The sequence below is a fragment of the Hordeum vulgare genome, chromosome 2H (genome assembly GCF_904849725.1).
Source record: "Hordeum vulgare subsp. vulgare chromosome 2H, MorexV3_pseudomolecules_assembly, whole genome shotgun sequence".
Lineage (NCBI taxonomy): Eukaryota > Viridiplantae > Streptophyta > Magnoliopsida > Poales > Poaceae > Hordeum > Hordeum vulgare.
Genome location: NC_058519.1, coordinates 653,271,436 through 653,293,667, shown reverse-complemented (window position 1 = coordinate 653,293,667; position 22,232 = coordinate 653,271,436). Strand labels below are relative to the sequence as shown.

The 22,232-nt window shown below is 42.1% G+C and overlaps 1 protein-coding gene, 2 long non-coding RNA genes and 1 pseudogene across 6 annotated transcripts; 1 reads left to right on the top strand and 3 right to left on the bottom strand.

Moving 5' to 3' along the window:
• Positions 1-402: 402 nt before the first annotated feature.
• LOC123431242 (GDSL esterase/lipase At1g28610-like) lies at positions 403-3,421 on the top strand. Its single transcript, XM_045115066.1, has 5 exons — positions 403-733; positions 859-1,074; positions 1,188-1,336; positions 2,550-2,826; positions 2,918-3,421. The coding sequence occupies exons 1-5, from the start codon at positions 466-468 to the stop codon at positions 3,205-3,207; spliced, it is 1,200 nt and encodes a 399-aa protein (XP_044971001.1). The 5' UTR covers positions 403-465; the 3' UTR covers positions 3,208-3,421.
• Positions 3,422-5,682: 2,261 nt separating this feature from the next.
• LOC123431241 lies at positions 5,683-8,175 on the bottom strand. Of its 4 annotated transcripts, none has more exons than XR_006623072.1 (5): positions 8,132-8,175; positions 7,830-7,905; positions 7,622-7,737; positions 6,164-6,351; positions 5,683-6,063 (listed from the first exon to the last, which is right to left on the bottom strand). It is a non-coding gene; the product is annotated as an uncharacterized LOC123431241 (long non-coding RNA). The 4 variants fall into 4 exon arrangements; XR_006623071.1 differs by having other exon boundaries at positions 5,683-6,060; XR_006623070.1 differs by having other exon boundaries at positions 5,683-6,351; positions 7,609-7,737.
• Positions 8,176-9,412: 1,237 nt separating this feature from the next.
• On the bottom strand, positions 9,413-9,887 carry LOC123431240. The gene is made up of 2 exons (XR_006623068.1): positions 9,808-9,887; positions 9,413-9,686 (listed from the first exon to the last, which is right to left on the bottom strand). It is a non-coding gene; the product is annotated as an uncharacterized LOC123431240 (long non-coding RNA).
• LOC123428920 lies at positions 9,887-21,084 on the bottom strand (annotated as a pseudogene).
• Positions 21,085-22,232: the final 1,148 nt, after the last annotated feature.

The following is a 22,232-nucleotide window of genomic DNA, read 5'->3' as shown; positions in this document are numbered from 1 at the left end:
ACCCATCTCGTATTGTATACTATAGGTCGTCGTACGTATACCCACCTCGTATTGTATACGTATGACGTCCTATAGTATACAATACAAGGTCGATATACGTTCACCTTTATACGTTTTGTGAAGGAGGGGTGTACCGAAGCACACCTCATGAAGCTTTCGTGCTGTGTCGACCCAAAGGGTACAAGATGGGCATGAAATAATACTTTTATGAAATTGCAGGAAGAGCTTTATCGCTACACTTTTTTTTAATATGGCAGTTGAATCATAAACTTATATATATATATATGGCTTTATCGCTACATGATTACAGAAGATACTTACAGACAAAGCACGAATCTAAGAGAACTTGAGCGATGGGACATGAGGAGGACTGTGCCCGAGTGCACACGGATATATATTCCCCTGCTATATAAAGTACCTGGGCATTTCCTCCACATAGCAATAGCATAGCAGTGCACCACAACTATGGAGCATCACTCAGTCCCAAGGTGTATAGCCTTCTTCCTGCTCACCCTCCTGGCCAGCCTACATTACACTCAGGCAAAACCTGGTCGTAACTCGATCCACTCCATCTTCAGCTTCGGCAACTCGTACGCCGACACTGGCAACTTTGTCAAGCTCGCAGCGCCGGTGCTTCCGATCATCCCTTTCAGCAACCTCCCCTACGGGGAGACCTTCTTCGGTCGCCCCACCGGCCGAGCCTCCAATGGCCGCATCATTTTGGATTTCATTGGTATATATGCATATGCTTCCGTCCTTTGTCTCGAGTTAGACACCTTTCAGGTTTCTGTTAGGTAGAAGGTAGTGACATAGTGTCTACTAATGCGTGGACTGATGATTGATCAATCAACTTGGCAGCCGATGAGTTTGGCCTCCCTTTCGTGCCGCCGATTCTCGGTGGAGAACATAACTTCACCCATGGAGCAAACTTTGCCGTCGTCGGCGCTACGGCACTGGATCTAGCCTACTTCTACGAGCGCAACATCACGAGTGTGCCCCCTTTCAAGAGCTCCTTGAGCGTGCAGCTTGACTGGTTCCAGAAGCTGAAGCCCACCTTGTGCTCAACACCACAAGGTACTACCTATACGTAGTATAAGTGTATAACAACTCCACTTTTATATGTCATGCACGATGTAGTCTGTGGATCGAATGACGAATTGGCTGATAAATTGTGTTTTTATCTTCAGGTTGCAGACACTATTTCAGGAGATCCCTCTTCTTGATGGGAGAGTTCGGAGGGAACGACTACACCTTCATCTTGGCCGCCGGGAAAACCTTGGACCAGGTCGCGTCATACGTGCCAGAAGTCGTACAAGCCATCTCAGCAGGCGTTGAGGTATATATAGTACTACGTAGTAGCATATATATATTCATTTGAAAAGGAACGCTTTATTACTTAATAGTTAAGCATTACATCATGTTTCTGCATAACTGAGATGTACATATATATGTAAAGCACATAACAAATATTAATTACCAAATATATATCTTAACAAACAAATTAACTAACTTCCTGCTTGGTTTAATGTTCTCACACAAGCTAATTAATAATTAGGGCCTGTCTATGTTACCTGTACACGTGAGATAATACTCACAATCTAAGCTTGCTATATATGCATATCTCACATCTAAGCTGACCCCACCCACAATCGACACTTGTTTGTTTCCGCGTGTTTGTTTGTGTCTTCCAGCCCAACTACCCGCACCCACCTTGGACCTTCTTTTTGTTTGGGATTTATTTCTTTTGTAATTTGTTTGTTTGTTTAGACGTGACAAAAAGTGACATGTGCGCACGGGGCTTTTTTTGTGAGAGGCATAATTCTGTTTCCGCGAGAGGCATGATTTTACCTTCGCGAGAAGCATGACCGTGCCTTTCGGAAAGGGAAAAAAATATGTTTTCTGTTTTTTTTTCCGTGATAGGCACGGGTTTGCTTCCGCTAGAGGCATGGTTTTGTCTTTGTGAGAGGCACGCGCATGCATCTTGGAAAAAGAAAAAAACGCGTTTATTTTCGTGAAAGACATGATTTTGCTTCCGTGAGAAGTAAGGCCATGTCTATCGGAAAGGAAAAAACGAAAAAAAGCGTTTTTTGTTTTTTTTTTCTATCGCGGGAGGCATGATTTGGTTTTTTTGTGAAAAAAAGTTCGTCAAAATCTATCAACATGGGATCAAGTTTTGAAGATCTCAAAGCGAGAAATACAACGATGAAAATGGTTCGAGGTTGAGAGTTACGGTTTAGGAGATAAAACGCTTTGAAAAAATAAATCTATGAAAAAATGAACAAGTGACACGAATGCAGTGCCCTACTTGTAACGACTTACGGGGTGGGAGTGATCTTTGAAAGAAATACTCAATAATTAGTGATTTCGGCCACGCACGGCCAAACGAGCGCGCTAGCGAGACAATTGCGTTTGCACGAATCTTACAGATAGGCGAGATCCAACTGCTCAGAGATTAGATGTGAGATAGCTAGATATGGAATAGCAAATCTGTAATAATTAAGTAAGCCTGAGAGAGGGAGGTGATTTTCCTTTGTTGTTTGGTTTTGCAGAAGTTAATCAAGGAAGGAGGCAGGTACGTGGTGGTGCCGGGGCAGCTGCCAATGGGGTGCCTTCCCATCGTCCTGACCTTGTACGCCAGCCCGAACAAGAAGCACTACGACCCCCGGACCGGGTGCCTGACAAAATACAACGCCCTCACGCGCTACCACAACAGACTGCTGTCCAAGGCCATCTATCGGCTCCGGATCAAGTACCCCGCGACCAACATCATCTACGGCGACTACTACACGCCGGTGATGGAGTTTCTCAGGACACCAACAAGATTCGGTAAGCTCCAAAAGATAAATGAATGTCATCGGGTCACACAAATTTTCAGCACTTTCTAATTGATATATACATGGCCTGATTGACGCTGCAGGGTTTAGTGCTTCGTCGAGGCTCCGCGTGTGCTGCGGCGCCGGCGGGCCGTACAACTACAACTTGACGGCGGCGTGCGGCTTTCCCGGGGCGAGCGCGTGCGCTAACCCCGCCACACGTATCAACTGGGACGGCATCCACATGACGGAGACTGCATACATGTACATCGCCGCCGGTTGGCTCTGGGGCCCTTACGCGCAACCGCCTATTCTCAAGGCCATGCCACGATCTCTGGATCTCAAGACACCTTCAATCTTAGAAATGAACACCTTCGGCTACGCTAGCTCATGAGTAATAGCTAGTTGCAACGGACGGCGCAGGTTTCTTCAAGCTCTGTCCTGCGGTAGCAACCTTCATTCTCCATGCATTGCATGCTACTCTTTCAATAAACTCCACACTTACTAGCTAAAGTGTGCTTAATGTAATAATTATGTTGCATTGGCATATTCGCGGCCCATCGCGGTATAAATTAAAGCAGCATGGTATATGTAAATCCTGAATTCATGGCCGCTCACTAGTAGAAAAAGGGCCTATACCTCCGGTTCGGTTAGGCCATTAGTCCCGGTTCACGAACCGGGACTAATGCTAGCCCCGGTTCAGCCCCGAACCGGAGCTAATGACCTTCTACGTGGCGGGGCTGGGACCGAGGGGGGAGGGGTATTAGTCCCGGTTCGTATTACGAACCGGAGCTATTTCTTTGCTGCTTTTCTTTAGCACTTTTTAGGGTTTAGGATTTTGCACTAAATTGGATGTGGCTATATGTAAATCCTGAATTCGTGGCCGCTGTTTCGCTTCCTTTGCTACACTATTTGACCGTAGATATAGCTCAATTTTAGCTTTATCATATTATCTACCTTTCTTCATTAAATCATTCTACTCCCTTCAGTTCTCCGGCCTGGAGTCCTACCAATCAGTATCAAAGCAACGATTCTCTGACCTCCTCTTTTTTGGTTGTACTTTTCTTCTCCATTGCATCAGTATCAGATGTTTGGAGATAACTGACCCAACATAATGTGATTGCACAACAAACAACAGCATAACACCACAAATATTAGAATCTAGGAGTTATTGGTTTTAGTCGTTACTAGCAAAAGGACCCGTGCGTTGCAACGTGAGAAAAACAATTATAATCTCCAATGGTGTTGATCATATTATGTCTTTAAAAGTATAGGACATTTCTTGAAATGCATGAACATTTTTTGAATTAGCAAACATTTTTTTCAAATGCACTCAAAAAATAACACACAAACTTTTTTCAAAATCATGGACTTTTATTGTTTTCACCAACATTGTTCTCAAAATTATGAATATTTTTCTGAATATGCCAACATTTTTACAAAAATCCTGAGCATTTTTTGAATTCACAAACATTATATATTTTCTTCAAACTTTTATTTCAAAATTCCCAGTTTTATAAATTGCAAAAGTTTTTCAAAGTTCTAAATTATTTAAACTAAAAATGGAACAGAAAAATGAAAATAAAAAATGACACTAAAAACAGAGGCACGAACTGTTTTTAAGAGTTTTAGACGGACTTTTGTTTAAAATCGTTGATTTTTTTATTTTATGGACATTTTCTCAAAGTTTATACATTTTTTTATATGCAAACACTTTTCAAAACTCCTGAGTAGTTTTTGAATTCTCAAAAAAAATGTTTTTTTGAATATTTTATTTCGAAATTCTCAGTTTCTTAAAGTTGAGAAAATTTGTTTGAAGTACTAAATTATTTAAAGTAGAAAAACAAAATGGAACTGAAAAGAAAAATAAAAAAATAAACTAAAGAAATAGGCGCCCACGCATGGGCCGGCCCAAACAGATGTGCTGCATCTTTTTCCAACGCCCAGAGCGTAATATAGGAGGTGCCTACATGGGCCGGCCCAGTCCAGAGATTTTCCTGTTTGAAACTTTTTTATGACTTATAGGTGGCATTGGTGGGTAATTTTAACCAACTTTAAGGACAATTTAGATGACGTACGGAAGAAGCACTATTTGCTTTATTAGTAGGTAAGAGACATGGCATATCCTGCTCAAAGCGACAGCCTCGAGACCGACCAATGACGAGCAATGCAGCGGCACATATGCATATGATCAGAGATGTCTTCCTCAAGTTCATAGGGGTGCATGAAGGAGAAAGAGAAGCCTCGACTGGAGAAATCCATAACAACATTGCATAAACAAGCTAGTACAAAGTGCATGGATCATGTCAAGAATACCCCGCCTGCTGCCGCGGGATTAGATATTTGAATTCTAAATATTTGTACACAATATAAGCTCATCCTTAGGATTTTAACTATGTAGAAAAAATAAGTAAAAATAAAATATAAACAAAAGGTTGAAGTGTTGAACAAGTCATAAATTACATGCACTCGCATTTAAACTCCATTTGTATGTTGCATCGTAGAGAGACTCTTAGGCTGGTCATAGTGCGGAGCATCATATACTACTCAGGAACGATCCAGATTAGCCGATATCTCTTTGTTAGAAAAGGTATGATGGTCATATTCACGTATAAATTATATTTTGTTTTGTCAATGAACGCGCACAACCTCCTATATTGTCCGACAGGATTCGAGCCGTGATCGTTTATGAATTAACAAAGCTGCGTTAATCAACTGGGCAACAAGACCTAACATGCTATGTACGCTTTTGTTTATTCTAACTAGTTAGCGTGCATGTGCAACGCACATCTTCATTTTCTTGCAGAACATGATGGAATATGTAAGTTATAAGCGCCTCACGATCTCATAATTTGTTAAATATCTCCGCATACATGCAAACATCTATACCATAACTAGAAAACATCTAGGAAACGAAATTGAATTTACCAATGCATTGTATGGCCCTTGCATTGTCATGAAGCAAATTGAGTGACTAACTTTATTATTATGACCAAATTATGCAAAAAAAGTATAATGTTAAATGTCATAACTAAATTCTGTACTCACTAAACAAACACTCAATTATTGCCCATATAATAGATTTAAACATGTGCGAGCAGCCATGAGAAGCATGGGGTCTTTTTTTATCAGAGGCCAAGCCACTCCGAGGCCTACGGTTGGTGCTCCCGAGCGTCTATCGGTGGGTTTAAGGAACATAACTTCCCAGCAAGTGACCTTGAACTCTCAGTAAACATCCATCACTTCACTTCTTCCATGAAGAGATAATGCCAAGGCAACAATTATCATCCCACATCGTCCAATTAGACAAAAAAAGAGTAAATTTACGAAGCTAGGCATCACAAACATACCTTGATCCAAGAATGATGACCAACTCTTGCAGGGCTCCAAAGTTCCAAACCATTAAAAAATGCCAAATGCTGCTACATTTGATTTCACCTTGCAAACACATGTTTTCTTTTACTTAAACAATGTACTTGATATGAATCAACAACTCACCGCATCCATATTGGATAGGGAAAAGGAACAATCATGTTTCCTGAAAAACAGGAAAGCAATAAGCACTCCACAAAGCATGATTTCGCCACATTAGAGAGCTTTACTATCTGTACAACGCCAGAACAAAGATATGCTTGCCTAAACCATGATTCATGTTGCTCCCCAAAATTTTGCAGTGCATACTTCTACTTTTGGCATTATTATGTAGGCTGGAAATTAGCGGCGATCATTGAGGGCAACCCCAAAAGTAAAAGTACCAATTCAAAGTATGCATTGAAAATATAACATGGAAGTGATCCTCTGCTCTACAAGCACAGGGCTACTAAAGCATCAACAATAGTTTTGGTACAGGATCAAAAAAACTTGCAGATATGAAATTAGTGTCAACTCTGTCATGATCTATAATGCATTTGACATCGGCCTACTTGGTCTTACCATCTATGAATAAACTATACATAAACATCACTACAGAAATTAAATAAGAAATAAGACACCAAAATAATTTATGTCATTAGTCCAATTAGTAAACGAGAAAATAGGCCAAGAGCCCTTTCAATAGTGACCCAAGTTGTGGTGGCTTCTGAATCTGCGAAAGAATTAGTAATTTGGGACAACTAAATGACACGTCTAATATAGTCTCTCACATGGCATCACAAAATAGAAGAAAAGGTGTGCAAGTTAACTGGAAAGAAGATATTGGCTTGCTAGTCCGTCCACGGTCTAACTTTTGGTAAGTCGAAGGCCATGCTTGGGTGGACTGTTGACCGTCCATACGCGTTACCATAAAAACATCCAAATATAAATTTTACAGTTCAAAGCAGCGCAAACCATCCAAATGTATGAGGAATCTCTGAAATTTGTACCGGTTAAAAAAGGCACCATAAAAACAGCAAAGGAGACTATTATGCGATCACCAAACAAAACAGAAAACAAAGTTAAGAGTGATTACTGCTGCATAGATGGTGAGTTGATGATCCCGACTCATCTTTAATCCTCTTCTTGTTACAAAAATAAGTTGGGGAATAAGAGCACATGAATGCAAGACACAACAAAATCCCGAATGTCTGTCTAGAAATATGTGTATGATGCAAAACTTCACTGATCATCACAAGCGCAAATTACTGCTATAAATATAATGATCATGCAAGATTTTTTTTTCAAAATCTGGGTTATACATTTATCTTATTATGTTTGGTCATGCCTGACCATTATTGCTAGAAAGATAATACCATAGAAAAGTTTCTTTTTTACTATCAACATCAGAGGTTGGTTTGCTGGATGATTAAAGGAAAAGTACATCAGTTAATCACCATCAATTTGGTTGCTCTGATGCTTTGAGTGTCGGACCCCTGTCCTTTGGCGATTCATGATGAACTGGTCCGGGGGCGCCTGCGAGCGAGTAGGAGAGGCATGGTGCGACAAGATGCTGCATGCCACGAGGGAAATGAAATTTTACTATTTCATACCATTCATGTTGCTGCTTTCAGATTAAATTGAGCTAGATCCTGATTTCCATACCATTCATGTGTCAAGTAATCGTCCATGTTCATATGTATGAACAAATTTTTAACACATCTGGCGGCCATTCTGTAACCTGATATGACGTAGAAAAAATTAGCATTAGAAATTATACGTATAATATCGACAGTATGTGCATGCAGTTGCGTCAAGAAACGACCATATGAGCTTTAAAATGAAAGCACACAAATGAACAAGGAACATATAAGAAATGCGAGTTATATAGTATCTTATTACAAACATGGCAGTAAGCACAAGTCCAAATCTTCACACTTCTTTTTCATGGCTGTAGCACAAGTTACCTTATTAATTGGTACTTGTGTATTGAACTTCTGGATGGCCAACTTTTGCTCTTTAGGTGGTGCTGGCCTGCTGTAGCTTCAGCCATCCAAGTTATGTGGACTCCACTGTTTCACCTTTGGCTTTAGATCAACCACCTTTTGTAATAAACCAGGGGTGCGGGACCGGCACTGATAGTCAAACAAGCCTAATTAGTAGGATCTCGAATCAAACATGAACATGGAAAATTAAAGCAAAGGCAGATGCATATCCAGAAAACGGAGACATTTTAATTAGCAATAGAAATGAAAGAATTCAATCCGATTAATTTTGATGTCAAAACAGAGATAATGCTCTCTTGTATAAAAATTAGACTAATGGACATTTCAAAAAAGAATATTGGACCACTCCTGTCCTCTCTTCAGAAGAGCGGAGGTTCAAAACTGAAAATTCATAATACCATCCATTCTTTATCGTAATAATGTATACTGAAGTTGTGACTTGTGTTGGATCAGCGATGATGATTCATAAGTAACTATTGACTGCACGTGACAATAAAACAAAGATGACTAATTGGGAAATAGTCTACAATTAATTGAAACTTATTATCATGAGTCAGAATTGGAGTTTTTAGTTGACAATCAAAAGGAATTTGAGGTTCAAACTGTATCCAGCAAACAGGTGGAAATCTCATAATCTTTATTAGTCATAGCATGGCTGCACAAAAGGAACTCATCCAGGACCAACTGAAAAGCAGAGAAGAAGAAATTTCAACCAGAGCAAAACAGAATAGCGTGCGCCCCCAGTCATCATTTTGAAGAATGAACGAATATTGTCAGCAATTATCAGCTTATATTTTGGTATCTCAAATTGGTCAATAGCCTATAACTAACTAAAACTCATCCAAACAAATGAACAAGTGTCAGAGAAAAAGAATAGCAGAGCAAAACAGCAGAGCACTATGGGCAAAATAGGCTACAATTAGGCAAAATAGGCTACAATGAACCAAATCATTGCGAGCCAGTATTAGACTTGTTTAAGTAGACAGTTGATTCTGCCATCACTACCGCTACAAAAAAGAACCTTGAGTTTCATGTTGTATCCAACAAACAGGTGAAAATGTCATAACCAGGTTAATGCAATAGATATTTATCAGTTGTAGCATGGCTGGACAAAAGGGAATTCATTGACGAATCAAGATGAACTTTAAGCAGAGAAAGAAGAATTTCCACCCACAGCAAAAAAAACAGCAGAAGAATTTCCATCCACCAGTCATAATAACTCCTAAAAATAAACGAACAGGATCAGCTATTATCAGCTTCTATTTCAGTTTCTGAATCCAGCAGTTTATTGTATAACATACATAGTACAAAGAAAGGGACGAATTATTAACACCTACAAGTTACCGATGAGGGTCACATTTCAGCGTGCACCTTCCACTCCCCAGGCACCGTGGTCGCGATGCTTTCCAATATGGCAGCCTGATCACCGTCGCCAGCAGCGAAATATCGGCAAACCACGATGAAGACACCAAAGTCTGAATTGGCTGTCGAGTGCTATCGATCTTGCTCGTCCGCACTGCAAAATATTGATTACCTATATGGCAGGCAGACAGACAGGCAGGCTAGTGAACCTGGAACATCGTTGCGACAAGACGGAAGAGCAGCATTTGGTTAACTTGATTGAAAAGGGACTTTACACCAGGAGCAGGACCAGGACACATTGTGCTTGAGCTTGTAGCAGGAGAAACATTTCTCTGCCCATGGCTAATGTTGTTGTCACTGATGTCTGTGACTGTGAGCGGCAAAGAGGTTGAGACGCCTCCCTTGGGTCTTGCTCCTGGTGGTGGTGGAGGGAGCGTGGTGGAAGTGCAGCATCCCGAGTCGGGGCACCGGCGGGGCGACGGGCAGTGGACGCTGCTGCTGCGGCCGAGCCAGTAGAACCTCCGGAGCAGGGAGTCGCCGCGGCGTCGGCAGGCGGCGCTATGTACATGCGCGTGCAGCGAGTCCGCCGGCGACACCTCTGAGTCGAGGCCGCCGGCGGACGAGGACACGGAGTGGCTGCCCCCGTTGATCCGGACCGCGGTGCCGCCCTGCGGCCGGGCGCTCGCTCCGGCGTCCGTCTCCCTCCGAGGGATCTGCTGAGGAAGCCCGTCACCGGGTTGGCCGCCCGGCGGGTGCGGTCCCACCACGGCCTGAGCGAGCCCTTGCCGGAGCTGGAGCCGGAGTGGAGGACGAGCGCGGAGGCCGAGGCAGGGGTGGCGGCGGCGGCAGAGGTTGAGGCGGAGGCGGAGGCGGAGTCGTTGGCGTCCCAGGACTGGCGGGAGGGGAGCCAGGAGGCGGGGTCGTGGCCGTGCTCGCAGCAGACGATCCACTCGCAGGACTGGCGGAGGGAGCGCTTCCGCTGCAGCGGCGGCGGTGGCGGGTCGGCCTACGGATCTTGGTCTCCGGGGCCGTGGGGCGGGTGCCGGTCCTGCTGGTCGTGGAGCTGGAAGAGCCGGAGTAGCGTGGTCCTGCCCTCGGCCGGTCGAGGAGGAGGAGGTGGGGGAGAGGCGACGGGCTGGGCGAGTAGGCGGGGGTGAGCGGGGGAGAGGAGGCGGCGGGCGGGACGAGCACGCGACGGGCGGGAAGGGGAGAGGAGCTAGGGTTGGTGCGGTTTCGGAACGCTTCGCCAAGAGAACGTGGGGCATTTTCTACTTGTAGGAGGAGGTGGAGCACGGCCATCCTTTGTTAATTTGGTAACTGCACACCGTCGTGGTGCATGGATGGTGGAAGGCCGTTAGATTGTAATATGTTGACTAATTATGTGGTGGTGATTGGTGTTTGTTTTTTGTGGGGGTAATAGTTGTGTGTACTTAGAGAAGTTTTTGTTTGATCTTTTATTAGTAGTATAGATATAGATAAGGCATGCAGAAGCGCACTATTCTCTGTTCGTTTTTTGTTCTTTTTTTTCCTTTCTAGATGCTTGCGATTTGTAAAACTCTTATTTTTTTCACAAACAACGATTTTTTTAAAATTGTCAACTATTCAGAAAATCCGTGAGCTTTTTCCCGAAATTTATGAAGGTTATTTCTAAATTTATGAACTATTTCTCAAATTCGCGAACTTCTTTGAAAATGTATGATCTTTTTAGGAAATTGATCAAATTTATTTACAATTAAGAAACTTTTTTACAAATGGATGAACTTTTTAATATATTGTGAACATTTTCCCAAATTTGTGATGAACGTTTTTTCGAATTTTCGAACTTTTTTTCAAAACTGATAACGTCTTTTACATTTTCTTTTCAAATCTAGTGATCTTTTTGAATTTTAATGTGAAGTTCCTTGAATTCCTAATTATTTCATATTCCAAATTTATTCACATTTCAAGAAAGTTCAGAATTCCATATTGCAATAAATGTTATAAATTCCAGTTTTATTCGTTTTCAAAAAGTTATTCATGTGTTAATAAAATCACCATGTTGAAGAAATTCCTTCGGTGTACATTTATTTAACATTTTGTTCCGCATTACTGAGTTTTTGTGTTTTTATAATCTTATTGTTTATTTATACAAAGAATTTACGTGTGTATTAATAAAATCTTTATCATACATTCTAAAAAAAATCACCACATATTAAGAAAATGTATAATATATTTTTAAGTGTTCATGCATAGTTAAAAATGTTCAGCGTAGCGTTTGTCACAAAAGTGTTCAATGTGTATTTAAATATTGTTCAGCGTATATGAAAAAAATGTTCAATGTGTATTTAAATATTGATCCGCATATATTACAGAAATGTTCAATGTGTATTTAAATATTGTTTAATGTGTATTACGGAAATATTATTGTATATTAAGAAATATTCATCGTATATGAATTTTTAAGAATTTCAAAACTGTATACACTTTTTTCATTTTTTTCACTTCACAATCATAGCCACATCTCCGACATTGCTCCCTACATCATTGTTGCCACAGAAATCTCAACACCACCATCGGGGCCAACTTACTGTCACTGCCTTAGTGCCCCCGCCCCGACATACAGTGCTCCGCCAAGCCCCATGGAGTCAACCAACGCCACCTTTCGGGGCCGCTGCCCCGACATTCCACTACTCTACCATGCCTCGGGAAGTCAATCGAAACCGCCTTTCAGGACCGCCGCCTCGACATGCCACCGACCATCACGAGTTGCAGTGCCACACGAACTAGCGTCAGTAGCCCAAGCTGCTCAAAGCAACCACCTGCAAGTCACGGCCGTCACACCAAATCCGGGGCCGTGCAACGAATGGATATCATACAAAATAATTATGCACTATCTACCTAAATAATAATCATACAAAATAATTATGCACAAGTATGACGTTTTCCTCCAACGGCACACACACGGTGTAATTAAGGTGGCCAGCCTTTGGAAACAGTCCGACAGACAATTGCTCACCCGTAATACCGCCGTCGCATCATCGCCTCGCGTGGCCATGAGGATTCCAGTGCCTGCAGTTAATGATGGCATAACGCTGACCACCAGCAGGCATCATGCCCTTCCCGCGAAAAAGTATGGCTTTCCCTCCCTATCGCCTTGGCATGGAGCTCACTCCCGTCGTTCATCCATGCAATCATCCGACTCCAACCGTAGCTAAGAGCAAGTACAGTAGAGCTGAGTCAGCTGGCTATAAAAAAAAATAGTATATTTTTGCTTAGTTGAAGGAGAGAGAAGGTAAATGGGCTCTTAGTTAAGAGTTAGCTCTAGCACGTGCTTCTAGACACTTTGTGAGAATGAAAGGTGGATCATATAATAAATAAGTAGTGCATTCTTCTAACCATCTATTGTACATATTAGCTATAAGATGAGGTATAGGTGACATGACATGAGCTTACAGCCGGCAGCCGGCTCTACTATTGTCCTTGCTCTAATCTCTCCACCGTTGGGATGCCGCATCACGACCATGAGGCCGGCAGTAAGAGTTCTAGCCTGTGTGGAGCCTGTTCGTCGCCGAGCCCGAGGAATCAGGGCGGCCCTTCCTACAAAAAAATAAGACTATAATCAATACTACTGCATAGGGTACAAACATATTATAACCCAGCCTAGCAAAACTTGCATATTATTCCCGACCCCATCCTCATGCATGTATTCTTCTGGACAAGTAATTAAGGCCTTGTTTGGTTATAGGGAAACTAATCCTCTAGTGAAACTAATCCATAAAGGATTGGGTTGATCCCCGCTTGTCACCTAATCCCCTAGCGGATCAATCCCCTCTAACCCCTCCATTCCACTTAGCAATATTTTATTTGGATGGGGGAAAGCAACAGGAGCTCTCCCAGGCATGGCGTCACCATCGCCTCGGCATCGCCTCTGATGGATTGGTTCCACAGGTAGGAGGCAATTCTTCTGGCCCCCCGTGTATCGACGTGGTTTAGGCCAGTAAGTTCCCCGTCACACCTCAAACCAAACAAGTAAATTAGGATCAGTGTGGAACAAAACCCGTCCAAAACGAACCACGTGGATCGGGCCGCGATCCCTGGTGATCCACGTGGATTTGGCCCTAACCAAACAAGGCCTAAGGGAGGTACTAAAAATATACAATACCAATATGTGGTAAAATAGAATACCTAAAATTATTCAGTGAAGTGCATAACATAGAATTATTTTTTACAACAAAAGGTGCAGATCAACAAGAAAGAGCAAAGTCCCTTGAAAAGAAAATGGGAAACTCACTTGCAAAAAAGAAAAAACAATCTGGTATGAGCAAAGCTCACGTACTCCATTTGCTGGCTGTCTCCTAATTAGTTGGCCATTCTGGGCCTATCATGCGGCTTGCAGCCGATTCATGGGCCCACGAATCAGCCCATGCATAGTCACATAGCCTTATCTCCTTGCTAGCTAATTTAATTTCGCAGGAAAAAATAGCAATTAAAATCTAGATGGAGATGCGAGGAATCGAACCCCGTGCCTCTATTCCGCATTGATTAGCGCTCTACCAATTGAGCTACATCCCCTTTCACATGCATTGAATTAGTTTAGGAAATTAATATTAACTAACTGAGTGCAATCAAGTACTCCCTCCGTTTCTAAATATAAGTCTTTTAATCGATTTCACTAAGGGTGTACATACGAAACAAAATGATTGAATTTATACTTTAAAATATGTCTATACACATCCGTACGTAGTCCACTAGTAAAATCTCTACAAAGACTTATATTTAGGAACGAGGTAGTACAATATTGGTCGAAAACATATCCCAAGAAGAGCGAGACTTTGTTTCCATGGAGTGATCCCCTCAACTGGTTTGTTTAGAACTTTATATACGCCAACGTTCCTGGGCGAGCTAAGCAGCATGCCGTTTGTTAATCCTACTTTTCTGCTGTTTTGGTTGGATAATCTGCCCACCTGCTTCATGCAATTATTTCTTCTGCCAAAACATGTCATTGATGCCATGGACAAGAAAAGTATAGCCTTCTTCTCGTGAAATACTTATACGTGCTCAGCTTCAAGTTGCCTTGTGGTGTGCCACAAACTTTGTACCCCCAGAGAGGCTGGTGGATTAATTAGGTGTTAAAAACATTCATGCACAGAACTTTCGCCTTATGATTAAATTTTCTTACAAGTTCCTCCATACCACTAGTGCACCGTGGAGGGAGCATCATCCAGGATCAGACCTGTCTAAAATGCTCACACCGAGAGGAGAACAAACAACATCTCTTCTTCACCTGCGAGGCTCCGAGGAGAGTATGGCGTGCCATCGACGCAGGCCTCGGTTTAATTTGATCAGTAACCTATGGGCATAAACAAAGCCCTCACACTTTACATCTACCTTAAATGTGTTCATCCTCCTGAGGCACGATCTCGAGCTTGACTGGATGGAGTCGAGGATGGCATGTTGCACTGTCCCCTCGTCCGACTAGGCCACTTCGAACATGGCCAACGTATCGCACGTGCCAAATCTAGCAGCAGGAGGTGTCGGTCTAGCCTCGCGTTCCTCCTCCTTGTCCTCCATCTCCTGGTCCCTCTGCATGTTCGCGTCCAGCGAGTATGGAGGTGAGCTAACAGCAATCCGAGTGGTGTGTCGTGCTTGGACCTCCATGCTGCAAAGTGAGCATCGCCAAGGTCATGATTCGCTGGCGGACCATGCCTGCCGGCAGATGGCAAGCTCCGAGCACTAGTAGAAAACAGGGCTACCGTTCGGCCCTGGCCAGCCCATTAGTCCCGGTTCTTCAAGAACCGGGACCAATGGGGGTATTAGACCCGGTTCGTGAGCCCAGGGGGACGGCCGGGGCCTCGTGGGCATTGGTCCCGGTTCGTGTGGAACCATTTGTTCCGGTTCGAGCCACGAACCAGGACCAATGGTCCTCGCCGCTGGCCCACAACCTTTAGTCCTGGTTCATGCCACGAACCGGGACAAATAACTTGCCTACATATATACCCACCGCCGCGGCAGAGCACTCCACAGTGCTCTGTTTTTGTCGAGCCGGCGAGGGGAGGGCATTTGGGTGCTCTAGTTCACCTCCTATGCACATGAGGTGCTCGATGAAATGCCCGAGCCACACTAGTTAAGCTTTCTACTCTCGAAACTCGACCTCCGAACTCCATTTTCAACGAGACTTGTCTAGATTTAGCGGTCCGTCATGCCCCGTCCCCGCCCCGTCTTCACCGCCGTCGATCGCCCGCGCCGATCTCGTCGTCGGCACCACCGTGGCGAGCCTCTTGTTCTTATCTTCTTTCTGAAAGAAAAAAAATTCTGACTTCAGATAGATACTTGTCTAATTTTCTTACTTTTATTATTCCTTGTTATTATATAGGCGATGGTTTTGGTATCCGCCCCCCGTCGGCCCTCATCTTGTCTATGGTTCAGATGTGGTATATATTATCTTTTCATAACTATTTGGTTCATTTATTGTTTATGACAATTATGATGACCAACGTGACATATATTTTTAATCTAGGAGGTATGTGAACCGAAATTCCAACCCACCTAGAAATGCTTCTCGAGAAGTTAACTTTGGTTGAAAAAGAAAACAAATACTTGAAGGAAAAATTGAAAATAATTGAGGATAAGACTATGGAAATGGAGTTGCATGTTGTCGAGGTCATTGACGATCGCAAGATGAAGATCGACGCGATGCGGTTGAAGATGGATGCAATGCGCTTGAAGATGGATGAAATGCGCTTGAAGATTAGGAATATTAGAAAATATGCCATTGATAAAGAGGCTTGGTATCATTATGTTGTTGGGTCAATTGTTACCTTACTTGCGATTTTGATCGCGCTTGTTGTTGCATTTAAATGTTTTACATAGTTGTATGTTGTGGGTGAAATGATGATACCATGCCAACTTGGAACCTTTTCAGAGTTCATTTCAAATGCTTTTCAATTTCACGGTCTTATATCTCATAATAATCAGTAAATACATGAAAAATAACAAATTAAGTCAGAAAGGGTTGTAAATTGATGATCTGCCTTTGAATGGTGCATTTTGAACACAAAAAAACTATGGAGTTCAAATAAGTTCAAAAAAATTAAATCCCTTTGTAACAGACGAGTTTCCGTATGAAACTCTGATACTTCGAAAGAGATTGTCAGTTTTGTACACAAAGTGCATCCAGTTTTTTGCCGTAACCCTCTCAACTTTCTCGCGCATGCTATGTGGGTGAAATGATGATACCATGCTAACTTGAAATCTTTTCAGAGTACATTTCAAATGCTTTTCAATTTCATGGTCTTATAGCTCAAAATAATCATTAAATGCATGAAAAATAACAAATGAAGTCAGAAAGGGTTGTAAATTGATGATGTGGCTTTGAATAGTGCATTTTGAACACAAAAAACTATGGAGTTCAAATAAGTTCAAAAAATGAAATCCCTTTGTAACAGACGAGTTTCCGTATGAAACCCTGATACTTCGAAAGAGATTGTCTGTTTTGTACACGAAGTGCATCCAGTTTTTGCCGTAACCCTCTCAACTTTCTCGCACGTCCTATGTGGGTGAAATGATGATACCATGCCAACTTGGAACCTTTTCAGAGTTCATTTCAAATGCTTTTTAATTTCATGGTCTTATAGCTCAAAATAATCAATTAATGCATGAAAAATAACAAATGAAGTCAGAAAGGGTTGTAAATTGATGATATTGCTTTGAATGGTGCATTTTGAACACAGAAAAACTATGGAGTTCAAATAAGTTCAAAAAAATGAAATCCCTTTGTAACACACAAGTTTCCGTATGAAACCCTGATACTTCGAAAGAGATTGTCCGTTTTGTACACGAAGTGCATCCAGTTTTTGCCGTAACCCTCTCAACTTTCTCGCACATGCTATGTGGATGAAATGATGATACCATGCCAACTTGGAACCTTTTCAGAGTTCATTTGAAATGCTTTTCAGTTTCATGGTCTTATAGCTCAAAATAATCAGTAAATGCATGAAAAATAACAAATGAACTCAGAAAGGGTTGTAAATTGATGGTGTAGCTTTGAATGGTGCATTTTGAACACAGAAAAACTATGGAGTTCAAATAAGTTCAAAAAAATGAAATCCCTTTGTAACACACAAGTTTTCGTATGAAACCGTGATACTTCAAAAGAGATTGTCCGTTTTGTACACGAAGTGCATCCAGTTTTTGCCGTAACCCTCTCAACTTTCTCGCACATGCTATGTGGGTGAAATGATGATACCATGCCAACTTGAAACCTTTTCAGAGTTCATTTCAAATGCTTTTCAGTTTCATGGTCTTATAGCTCAAAATAATCAGTAAATGCATGAAAAATAACAAATGAAGTTAGAAAGGGTTGTAAATTGATGGTGTGGTTTTGAATGGTGCATTTTGAACACAGAAAAACTATGGAGTTCAAATAAGTTCAAAAAAATGAAATCCCTTTGTAACAGACGAGTTTCTGTATGAAACCCTGATACTTCGAAAGAGATTGTTCGTTTTGTACACGAAGTGCATCCAGTTTTTCGTTGAACAAGATATGGAAATTCCTTTGTAACATATGGAAGTTCGTGAAAGACTGTTCTTGTTTTTCGTTGAAAGAACCAACGCCGATGACAAGCTTTCTCTTCGGGAGTGAAACTTAAAAAGATGGAAAATTCCAATGATTCTTCGTTCATTAGAATGTCGACTCCTCACAATTGCTCTTTGTGATGCCACGGAACAATAACAATTAGGATCTCAAGATACAGCAACACCTATGATGCACAACGTGTGGAGCAACGATGAGTGAATGAATGAATGAACATGTAGATCAAGATGAAGCAAAACTTACAATCTCTATGGTTGTCGCAGACAATGGTCACCTTGCCTCTAGGTGATCAACTGCACCATAATACTTCAGGACGGAGTTCAGGACGGTGTACCATCGATACGCTAAGGACTTGGCAATACGTTCATGGATGACGTGCATATCATAGGGTGCAATGTGCACAAAAGAACCCCCCCCCCTCTTTTGCTCCTGCCTATGGAGTCCACAGATATGGCCAACCACACATCACACAAAAACAAATCTTTCTTCACCGAGTACCCGTCCATCTTTCTTACTCTCAAAATCCACATGAAGTTCGAAAATAAGTTCAGTGGCATTTGACCGACCACCCGTCGGGTGTGGTATCTGCCATGGACGACGGCGACACGTGGGCCGAGGGTACCTGGTTGCGGGCGGATCTTGGGTAGACGACGCCGTTGTACAAGGCCAGCGGCTGGGTAGAGGTTGTGGACGTCTGACAATGCCTGGACGGCGGCCAAAGAGTACAAAGGCGGCGGCAAACGAGGAGGATGCAGATGAAAAGCAAGGGGGAGCAGAGGTAGAGTGGAAGAGAATGGGACCAGAAGGAAGGATTTGAGTGGATCGGGGATGTCGGAGTTCCACATGGCGACGGTCTAGACACCTGCAAATCCCACATCCCCTAGTTTGCTTTCAATTTGCTGCAAAAAGAATGTCGGGACCACTCCACACACCGATACAGAACTGTATTGGATGGCAAAACATATATAGACTTCACGGTCCGATTGGATGCAGGTAGTTTGAAGGTTCGCGTTGGAGATGCCCTTATTCACACTGCTTGAACGACCACCAAAAAGAACACGTATGGCATGCATCAAGGTGTTTCCGCATGAACTCTTGTAGGTACATGCATGTTTTGCAAAATGAATGAATACCAACTCACATGCAAGTTCATACTTTGAGAATGACATCCATACACCCTATATATATATGCTTTTCAGAACTCGATTGAGAACGAAGCTGCCATAGATTGAGATATATGATTGCATTCTTTCCCTTCTCTGCTCAGTGTAGTTGCAAACTCTTAGATATGAGATACTGAAGAAAAACAACGACACAAAATGGCATTTCATGTTTTTTGTTTCTCGCTAGTTATAGCACGCAAGCTTATTCATGTGTTATATGGCCTGTGCGTTTCCAAGGAGTCTCCCATCGCTCTGTCAGAAAATGGTGTGAGAATTGTAGACTCTTCTCCTAGTTTATGTGTGGCTGGCTAGGCCATCGCTCAGGCCACGAGCGGCTTCACGGTGGCTGGAGTGTGGGCCTCCCCTGGGGTTTGCCGTTTGATTAGCGACCACTTGCTTGGTTAGGCCGGGAGCTTGCTACAACTCTCTGCTGACACAGCCAATAGCCCCCGCTCGAGGAAACAACTAATGTTCTGTCCAAAGAAAACCAGTTTAAGAAAAATTGGCAGCTCCCATGTTTCAGAGAACTGACTACTGGATATTGACATTAAGCAATATAGTATTGCAAGAAAAGGTTCACACAACTTTGAGAAGTGTTAAAAAAACTTGAAAAAGATATCTTCATGCATTTTAGAAGTGTTTAATTTTTTTCAGAAAATATTCACAAATTTATTAAATGCCTGGATTCCTTAAATATTCACATATTTTAGAAATGGTCGTGAGCTTATAATACTACACGTCTTATATACCACCCATGCAAAGATGACTTGTTTTTCTAAATTAATTACTTAAGTACATAAGTGTCTACCCAATACAGTCTTTGTTTTCATGAATTTCTTCAACACAAGAAGGAAATAGTGTATGGTACGGCCAGTGGCGACGAGCTTCATGCGGGACAACCTGGACGGTGGCCTCCCTAGCTCAAAAAAAAAATATCACACGCTACTAGTTAGTTTTTGTGTTGTATATTCAATAAAAACAAGCAAAACCTCATAGTTTTGGCCCTCCTTAGCCATTGCCCCTCCTAAGATTTGGCCCAAGCTCCGCCATGGGGTACGACTGTGTCGGTGGTATCATCGCTCCTACTAGAATATCCTATTCAACGTTTGTTGCGTCAAAGTGTCGGACAAACGCACAAGAGGGAGGCGAGCGATTTAAATGGGCTGGCCCATTAGTCCGTTTCACTGATCCCCGTTTTGGGAACCTTTCCCAGCCGACATTTTTCGGTTTTGGGAAAATTTTAGAAGACTCCTTGAACCGGTGTTTTCTTTTTTGGCTTTTCTGGTCCTGTTTCAAAAAATGGTCTGGACTTTCAAAAAATGCTCTAGATTTTAAAAAAAAAACTTCAAAAACAAAACAGTTTTTTTGTAAATGTTCTAAATTTAGATAGCTGTTTTTTTTCAAAAACATTCATAGCTTCAAAAAAATTCGGGATTTTCAAAAACTGTTCTATTTTTAAGAAAATGTTCGGTATTTTAAGAAAATGCTTGGTATTTTCCAAAAAAATTTGTATTTTCAAAAACTGTTCTAAATATCAAAACTTTGTTCAAAAATTGTTCTTGCTTTTAAAGAATGTTCCAAATTTCAAAAAATTGTCATTTTTCAAACATTATTAATAACTTCAAAATATGAAGGAAATAAACAGAAAAGAAAAAATTATCAGATTTTCTTAGGATAAAAAAAACTGGGCTGGCCCAGTGGGACGACCCGCCTGTGTGTCAGCTCGGCCTCAACGAGCGGCGTATAGGAGGCCCCACTCCTACCTGCTCGAGGCCGAAGACAATACTCATACCGGTGCCTATATCATAGGCGGCCATGCAGGGGGTAACCTTCACAGACCGATCAACGTTGCATGGTACCGCCACCCATACATGTTGCCAACACTGAGTAACAAAAGGCCCCGAATTCTAAGACGGAGCTAGCACGGTCGTACCAGAGGATGATGCAGGTGATGGCCTTCCAGAGAGAAAGACGACGCATGATACGACCACGTCGGTCGTACCGCCACCACGTCGGTTGCATGGTCGACGTCTAAGGTCAATGGGCCTGTATTTTTTATTAATTACCTTCAAAGCTCTTTAACCAATAATTCTCGTAGCAACCTATGTTTATTTTTCTTTTCTTGGTCGTTCGTATACGAAATCGATGTTTTTTATCTTGCGTTTTATTTCCGCATGCAGGGGCTTAGACCTTATAAGGTGATGTATATGTGATATTGTCTCAACCGTATAAATATCCACATAAGCCGCTTGGTTGCTTCGATTTGACATGTTAAAACTGCAAGCGGCAGATATGCAGTTTTCCAATTTGAACCTTGCTAAGATAAAAGTTGCTTAATATTGTGGTTCTCACAAAGGACCTTAAGTGGGCTCCCTCATTTTAACTAGGCAGCTAGGAGCTGCACACTTGTGTTTTATATATATCTTGTCTCACAGACACCTTATTTATAATCTTGGAATCTGCAGACTTCTAGATATGGTTTATTTATTTATGCACGTGCTTTGATTGACAAACCGATGTTTTGAGAGACGGATGTTTTGTCACTTATGAGCAATGCTTTGTGCTACAAAGAAAATAGAAAACCCCAAATCACCAAAATACTTAGTTTTCTTTCTTTTTAGCTCGTTTTCAGTAGGTTCTACAGGAGGGAAGCCGCCGGCCCACAACAAGAAAATCAGTCGAAGCGAGGTCCATGTTCATTAAAGCCGAGCATTACATTGTAATTTGACGCATACTGCGCTAGTACATCCAAACTTGTTGGAGGAACTCCTCTTGTTCTCCTACACATGAACCTTATAGAGCAGAGGAGATGTCTAGCCCAGCTATAGAGCAGAGCACCCCTAAAAAAAGCTAGAGCAGAGCAGCTTCTCAAAAAAAAGTCAATGGGAAGACCTTCTACGCACACAAGATCGTGCTTACAATGTGGTTTCCGGTCTTCGACGCGGTGCTCTACGGGCCAATGGCA

Bases quoted from the DNA above. Each gene is read 5' to 3' on its own strand.
- LOC123431242 (XM_045115066.1), top strand. From the start codon at position 466: ATGGAGCATCACTCAGTCCCAAGGTGTATAGCCTTCTTCCTGCTCACC. The intron at 1,075-1,187 runs GTACTACCTATA...TTTTATCTTCAG, and splicing joins CTTGTGCTCAACACCACAAG to GTTGCAGACACTATTTCAGG. The intron at 2,827-2,917 runs GTAAGCTCCAAA...TTGACGCTGCAG, and splicing joins CAGGACACCAACAAGATTCG to GGTTTAGTGCTTCGTCGAGG.